This window comes from Uranotaenia lowii, chromosome 1 (assembly GCF_029784155.1).
Source record: "Uranotaenia lowii strain MFRU-FL chromosome 1, ASM2978415v1, whole genome shotgun sequence".
Classification (NCBI taxonomy): Eukaryota; Metazoa; Arthropoda; class Insecta; order Diptera; family Culicidae; genus Uranotaenia; species Uranotaenia lowii.
In genome coordinates this window covers 163,077,022-163,084,472 of record NC_073691.1, presented here as the reverse complement: position 1 = coordinate 163,084,472, position 7,451 = coordinate 163,077,022, and the positions used below count along the sequence as shown (strand labels likewise).

General features: G+C 47.3%; 2 protein-coding genes across 2 annotated transcripts; both read right to left on the bottom strand.

Annotated features, from left to right (window-relative positions):
- Window positions 1-1,728: 1,728 nt before the first annotated feature.
- Window positions 1,729-4,546, bottom strand: LOC129738093 (uncharacterized). Its single transcript, XM_055729279.1, has 3 exons — window positions 4,143-4,546; window positions 2,118-3,999; window positions 1,729-2,058 (listed from the first exon to the last, which is right to left on the bottom strand). The coding sequence occupies exons 1-3, from the start codon at window positions 4,544-4,546 to the stop codon at window positions 1,729-1,731; spliced, it is 2,616 nt and encodes an 871-aa protein (XP_055585254.1).
- LOC129738091 (uncharacterized) lies at window positions 4,543-7,108 on the bottom strand. The gene is made up of 2 exons (XM_055729278.1): window positions 5,623-7,108; window positions 4,543-5,507 (listed from the first exon to the last, which is right to left on the bottom strand). The coding sequence occupies exons 1-2, from the start codon at window positions 7,106-7,108 to the stop codon at window positions 4,543-4,545; spliced, it is 2,451 nt and encodes an 816-aa protein (XP_055585253.1).
- Between the last annotated feature and the right edge of the window lie 343 nt (window positions 7,109-7,451).

Below are 7,451 nucleotides of genomic sequence, written 5' to 3'. Positions count from 1 at the left end.
GAAGGATTCTGCCGTTCGGACAATAAGTTTCCGACCTACCAGGTTGCTGCGAAACCATTCCAGTAGAGACCCACAAAAACCAATGCGATCGAGTTTGGCGATAGCTATTTCATGGTTCACTTTGTCGAAAGCGGCTGACAGGTCGGTGAAGATGGCGTCTGTTTGGAATCCTGAAGCAAAACTGTCTTGCACCTTAGACGTAAACGCCAGCAGGTTTGTGGTCGTAGAGCGCTTAGACATAAAGCCATGTTGATCATAAGAAAAATATGGTTTGCAGTACGAGAAGCTAGGGTCTAAAACAACCAGCTCAAATAACTTGGCAATAGCACATGTTCCAGATTACGACCGGAAAGTGGGGACGATTTCTTCGGACACTTTATAAAACTCGCGATTTCAAATGACAAAACTACCGACTTTTATTCAAACACTTTTTGTACTTAGGATTTTATTGGACGAAGAACGAGTATAAAAAATGTGCATGCGCGCGCGATTGTTTCCTGTAGTAGACTACTGCCGCTTCCCCAGTATATGAGACGATACTGAGGGTTAGTGGTGAATATAGTGGACAATCAAGAGCGATTGTATTGTTCCTATCTTAGCTACTGGGAAACGTAGTAGATAGCGAGCGGGAGAAAATATGTTGGGTGGTAACTCATTCAGTGGTGCCATTTCTTCCCCTGAACATGCCGGCCACCATTGAAATCATAAGATTTCAATTAGAAATTTGCGCAAACTAATTATCGGTTCTGTTCAAACTAACCTTTCTCTATAAACATCTATCTGCTTATGCTAATTGTAAGAGATAATTTTCACTAGCCTACTCTAAACACTGGTTGGAAAATGTGTCTTCATTTTTTATCGTTTCACTTGATCTGGATGGTTCTTTTTCGATTCTGTTGCTGAAGCCTTCTGCCATGACCTCTTCGGTGGTGCTGTTGATGAATGGTTGCACCTCCCCATGGTGCACTTGACGTTGGCGATATCGATTTTCCTGCTGGTTGAGTTTTGGATGCCTGGTTCTGGTTCGGAATGCCTTCGAAAATGGTGTGATGTTGGATGCCAAGGATGACCTGCTGACGGACCTCTACCTGCTTGCCTGGACCTGGATGGGTACGTCTCGGAATCGACCTCTGCCACGTGTGCCCACGTGGCCCAACGGATGTGATGCGCGCTGAAACATATGAGAGGGTGCTTTTTCACTTGAATTTATGAACACTAACATAACTTGCCTGGAACGGAGGCCTCCTGGCCTCCGTTGGGTGCCTCCAGCACCGATGACGACCACTGGAATCGTGGTGGAATGGATATATGGAACCTGACTACCTCTAGCAATTAACGTGCTGCTACTGCGACGACGCTGGCCTTCGAAAAAGTTGATCAGACCCTCGATGACCTGTCGATCTTGTTGCAGATGCCGAGCGGTGGTACCTTCCCTCGGACGAGCCGGTGATTGCTGTGTAGTTTCGTTCCCATGTTGCTGTGGATGATGTAGAAATGGACGGAGTATGTTCTTGGGGAGAGCGGATGCTCCGAGACGGCACAAAAGTATCGTTGACATGGACCAAACACCGGGGAGCTACATGCTGAGACCTGAACCAACTGCGATTGACGAAAAGGCGATTGTGACTGCGATGAAGACCGTGTGATGATCGTTCTGGGACCCGGAACGAGGAGGGGGGGACTTGGAAGCGGAGGCCCCATGTGGCCGCAGCGCCTCGATGAAAGCACCTAGTGCTCCTGCGATGGTAGTTCGTCGAAGTTGTCTCGTATTGGAAGGACGCAGATCTTCGAAATTCCCCGTTTGAGAGTGGTATCCTTGGTCTTCACCAGCACTACCCGGACGTGTCCGTCTGGGCCCGGGATGCAGTTGATAACACGGCCTAGGCACCAACTCTGTTTTGGCATATATTCCTCCATAATCAGCACCATTGTTCCGACGTGTATGTTGTTGCGCTTCTTGGTCCACTTGGTACGATTATGTAGATTGGCGGATATTCTGTAGACCACCTTTGCCAGATCCGCTGCACGAACATTTCTTTTTCTTGCCACAGAGACAATCTGTTTAGTGGAAGGTCTTGAAGATCAGGCTCTGGGAATGCAGTCATGGGTCGGCCGACTAGGAAATGTCCCGGAGTAAGTGCTTGGTAGTCGTCGGGATCGTTGCTAAGTGGAGTTAGAGGCCGAGAGTTCAAGATGGCAGAGATTTGGTGGACTACGGTGTGAAGCTCATCGTACGTAAGAGGATTGTTGCCGATGGTTCTACGAAAATGCCGCTTAAATGATTTGACGGCCGCCTCCCATAGGCCTCCGAAGTTGGGAGAACGGGGAGGGATGAATTTGAAGTCAACGCCATCTACCTCGGCTTCGGTGATTACGGTGCGTTGGAATTGTTGGTCAACGAAGAGTTGTTTCAACTCTCGAAGCTCGCGATCAGCGCCGACGAAGTTCTTGGCGTTGTCGCACATTACTAATTTGGGAGTGCCCCGAATAGCAGTGAAGCGCTTGAATGATGCGAGGAAGGATTGGGTGGACAGATCAGCGACAATTTCCATGTGAACCGCCTTGGTCACCAGGCAAACGTAAATAGCTATAAAGCATTTAATTGGAGCTGTTTTCCGAACTGGATATTTGATGTAAAAGGGACCACACAAATCAACGCCGACCTTGTTGAAAACAAAGTCCGGATTCACCCGTTCTGGAGGGAGATCTGCCATCAGTTGTTGCTGCACCTTTGGTTTGTTCCGGAAGCATGACACGCATTCAAATATCACCTTGCGAGCCAAACTGTCGATGTGAATTGGCCAAAACCGCTCACGAACTGTCGACACTAACAGCTGCTGTCCCGCATGAAAATTCTTCAGGTGATAATGACGCATGATGGTTTTGGTCAGAGGATGTTTCGGGTGTAGAATGAACGGATGGCGCCTGTCTTCCGAAATAGCAGCATGGCGCAGCCGGCCACCGACGCGCATTGTTCCATCCACGAGTACAGGATTCAACGAAGAAAGGGGGGATGATGTTCTAATGTCGTGGTTCGTACGCAAAGCTTTCAGCTCCTCGGGAAACGTCTCACGTTGGGATAATTTAACTAGTGCCTGCAAGGCCTCGTCAACTTCTTCCAATGATACTTGGCCGATGCGTTTGGTATCACGATTCCGCTTCTTTGAGTTGTGGATGAATCTTTGCAGCAGAGCAACAACTCGAACAAGATGCGGCAACGAAGAGTTCAATTCGAAAATAAAACTTGGTGGATGAGCTTGAACTGGCAAAGCTGCTGCTGGTTTTTCTTCGAGCAGGGAGTTGTCGATTTCTGATGGGTGTTCAACGATTGCTGGCCAGACGGATCTATCGAATTTCAACCAGCTGGGGCCCTCCAGCCACAGTGACTGGTATTGCAGCTGCGCTGGACTCATGCCTCTGGAGATGATGTCTGCCGGGTTCTCTGTCCCTGAGATGTGATTCCAAATTCCGCCTTTGGTGATGTGTTGTATTTCCGACACTCTGTTGCCCACGAATGATTGCCATCTGGATGGAAGTGAAGCGAGCCAGTACTTGACAATCATGGAGTCGGTCCAGAAATACGCAGAGATTGTGAATGGAATACTTTGCCGCAGCTTGTCGTACAGGTGGGCCAATAGAAGGGCAGATGATAATTCTAATCTGGGAATTGATTGCTTTTTCTTCCTGCGAACCAAATCTTCTAAGGGTGCTACTTTAGATTTTGCTGTGACGAGCCGAACTGTGATTGACCCTTTATCTGATGTACAGCGAAGGTAGATACATGCTCCATATGCGGCTTCTGAAGCGTCGCAGAAACCGTGGAGCTCTACACTGGTCAAGTTGTTGAGATAGCCCGTCCACCTGGGCACAGAAAACGATTCTAAAGCAATCAAATTGCGGCGGTACTCCTCCCAGAAAATCTTCATATCGTCTGGAAGCGGATCATCCCAATCAGCCTTTTCCTCCAAATTTGTTGCAAAAATATTTTTGCCTGAACAACTATTGGTCCAATTAATCCCAAAGGGTCAAAAACACGAGCGATGTCGGATAAAACGGATCTTTTCGTGACACAAGCATCAGAATTCCAGACTGGCACTGCGAATTTGAAGCTGTCCGATGATGATTCCCAGAGTAATCCTAACGTCTTCACTGTCGCTGTCGACGAATCAAGCTCAAGTGTTGTCCTTTCGTCTCGCAGCTCTGGAGGGATTTTCGACAATATTTCAGGACTATTCGAACAGTATTTCCGAAGAACGAATCCTGCAGAGTTGGTCAAAGTATTGACAGCTGATACCAGCTGGGCACCTTCTTCTGGATCATCAGTTCCTGTCATCAGATCATCGACATAAACATCCTTCTTGATCACCGCTGCTGCTGCTGGATAGCTGCTCTCACCGTCTTGGGCCAAACGTTGGAGGGATTTGGTTGCTAAATATGGCGCTGACGCAGTTCCATAAGTGACCGTTGTCATCTGGTACGACTTCACAGGTTCGTCTGGTGAGAACCTCCACAGGATGCGCTGAAGCGGTTGATCAGCTGGATTCATGCGCACCATGCGATACATTTTCGCAATATTTGCCACAATTGCGATTTTGCGAAACCGGAACCGAAGATAGATAGCAGGTCGTCCTGCACTACTGGGCCAACCATAAGTGGCTCGTTGAGCGAAACCCCCGAAGTTGTTCGACAAGAAGCATCGAAGACTACCCTCAACTTGGTGGTGGTGCTGTCGGGTTTCTGAACAGGATGATGGGGCATGTAGTATGCCAGCTGATTCGCCTCCTCCTTGACCTCGATCATGTGGCCCATGTCGATGTATTCTTGGATGAACTCAAAATACTGCTGCTTCAACGCTGAATCTCTCGCTAAACGTCGTTCAAGACCTTCGAGCCTTCGAAGTGCTGTGGCTCTGGAGTCTCCGAGTTTGTCGATGAGGTAGCCTTTCTTGGGCAACGAAACTACGTAGCGTTGATCTGCATCTCGGTAGGTCGTTTCGTCGTAGAACTCCTCGCAAGCAGATTCCTCCACCGACAACAAGCTTTTGGAAAAGCAGGATTCCAATTCCCAAAATCTTGTTACTATATCTCGTAGCTCAACATTTGCGCATGGATAGGCAGCAGATCGTGGACCAACTGAGGTGCTATCGGGTACTCGGCCAGAAATAACCCAACCGAAGACAGTTTTCTGCATCGTCGGGCCGTTCTCGTTCAGTTTTCTACGGCCATCCTCAAGCAAATCGTAGTAGTGCTCCGCTCCAATGATGAGGTCTATCGGTCCTGGCTGGTGGAAATCTGGATCTGCCAAAGTAAGATCTGCCGGAATTTTCAGCTGATTCAGGCTTACTGCTTGAGTCGGAAGCGTAGAAGTGAGCTTCGGAAGAACATGAAGATCAATCATCTCCATGTAGGAGGAAATACAATGATCTCTCGGCAGAATAGTAGCTTTGACTAGTTTGTTGGACTGAACCACCGAACCACCAATGCCAGCAACAGTCAGGAAGCTAGAAGCTTCAACAAGATTCAATTTTTGATAAAGGTTCGTGGTAATAAAACAATATTCTGAGCACGAGTCTAGGAGTGCTCTAGCCAAAAGGAAATTCCCATGGCGGTCAGTAACGCGCACCAAGGCGGTAGAAAGAAGAACTTGATGAAGTGAAGTGTAGGTAGGTGTTAACAGGTAAAGCATGTGTATCGATGGAAGGGTCTGTGGTGTGTAGTGGGTTGCTTTGCAGTGTTACTGGGTACGAGCTTGAATGTGAACTTCGCTGGTGGGTAGGTGTGGTCGTGTTCTGGGCATGTGGTTGTGGTTGTTGTTGTTGTTGATTGATGGGATTTGATGGTCGATTCGGCACTTGTGGATTGTACGGAACTGGCGCACTGTTCACTCTCACTGGATGCAGCAGGGTATGGTGCTTGTGTTGACACTGACGGCAGTTTCCACGGGTGCAGGCACGAAGCATGTGCGACGAAGAGAAGCAGTTGAAGCACAGTCCATGTCGTTTCACCGTCTCATGCCGCTCTGGAAGTTTCATCTTCAGAAATTTTTGACATTTGAAGGCCGAATGTGGTTCACTACCGCAGAATGGACAACGACTGGGTGATTTGACCGTTGTGTGGCTGACAGAAAACCGGGGATGTTTAGGCTCGTTCAAATGTGGTTTGGCAGGTGCAATGGATTGCAAAACTGCGCACTGTTGCCGAAGGAAATCCATCAAATCATCATAAGTAGGGACATCTTTCGATGCATGATGAGCCTCCCAAAGGCGCAAAGTACTGGAGTCGAGTCTTGAGCACACCATATAAGCTAAAATAGTACTCCAATTATCGGTCTCTTCACCAATCTTCGCAAGCTGCAGCAGGTTGCGATCGTATTCGCTGATCAGCTGACTCAAAGCCTCAAAGCTCTCCCGCTTTATAGGTTCGATGTTGAACAAAGCATCAAGATGGGCCTTTACTATTAATTTTTTATTCTCGTAGCGTTTTTGGAGCAGATCCCACGCTACGGAATAATTTGCTGCTGTTACATCAACCGATCCCATTTCCTGGAAGGCATCTCCAACTAACGATGAACGGAGATACGTGAACTTGTCCATTGTCGATAACTGATCGTTCAAGTGGATCAAGCTACGGAAAGTATCCCGAAACGTAACCCACTCACAGGTGAAACCTCCGAAGCTGGGCAGTCTAATCTCAGGCAGCTTTACACGAGAGTTAGTTCCCGGAAGGCTGCTGGGAAGAGTAGTGGGTTGAGGAGGTGTGATGACATCAGCTTCAATAGGAAGAAGTGCCTTCAAACTAGCCTTGAGTTCGCAGTAGGTGTCTTCGAAAAAGCAGCTCAACACAGCACTGGCATCATCACGTTTCTGTTGTCGTTCGCTACGCTGCTCTGGAGTTTCTTTGGTTTCCTCATCTTCTTCCTCTTGCACAATTTCTAATTTGCGTTGCACGGTGTAGAATTTCTTCATTGCAGCCTCGAGCATTTCTAGACGGGTAGCAACTTGAGCTGCATGCTTTTCTGCCTTGAACTGGTCCAGAAATTTCCTAACACTGTCAAACGTTGATTTGATCTGCCTCTCCTGCTTCTTAAGATCCTTCAGCTCGCTGGTCATTTTGATAAGTTGCACTCTCCAATCATAAAATCACAAAAAAACACTTAATATATTTTGCACTGATAGTTCAAATGTTTTTTTTTTTTAATTTGATTTTTGTTTTCTAAGTTCAACACTTTATTACAATGCAGTAACACATTTGCAATCACGAAAGTTCTATTTCAAAGGCACTGTAGCAAAGTATTGAAGCAAACACTTCGATTTGTAATGTTCAACTTTTAACAAATTCACTTTTTTTTTACACTTTGACTCCGAAATCCACAAATTGACACGCCGTTACACGTACGACAAGTGCAAATAAAATGTTGACTGCAGCGAGGGGGAATCGACCATAAAAAACAAC

Coding starts and splice junctions, on each gene's coding strand:
- LOC129738093 (XM_055729279.1), bottom strand. CDS start 4,546: ATGAATCCAGCTGATCAACCGCTTCAGCGCATCCTGTGGAGGTTCTCA. Junction 4,000..4,142: donor TCGACAGCGACAGTGAAGAC/GTTAGGATTACT, acceptor TTGGACCAATAG/TTGTTCAGGCAAAAATATTT. Junction 2,059..2,117: donor TTACTCCGGGACATTTCCTA/GTCGGCCGACCC, acceptor TCCACTAAACAG/ATTGTCTCTGTGGCAAGAAA.
- LOC129738091 (XM_055729278.1), bottom strand. CDS start 7,108: ATGACCAGCGAGCTGAAGGATCTTAAGAAGCAGGAGAGGCAGATCAAA. Junction 5,508..5,622: donor TTCTTCTTTCTACCGCCTTG/GTGCGCGTTACT, acceptor ATCTTGTTGAAG/CTTCTAGCTTCCTGACTGTT.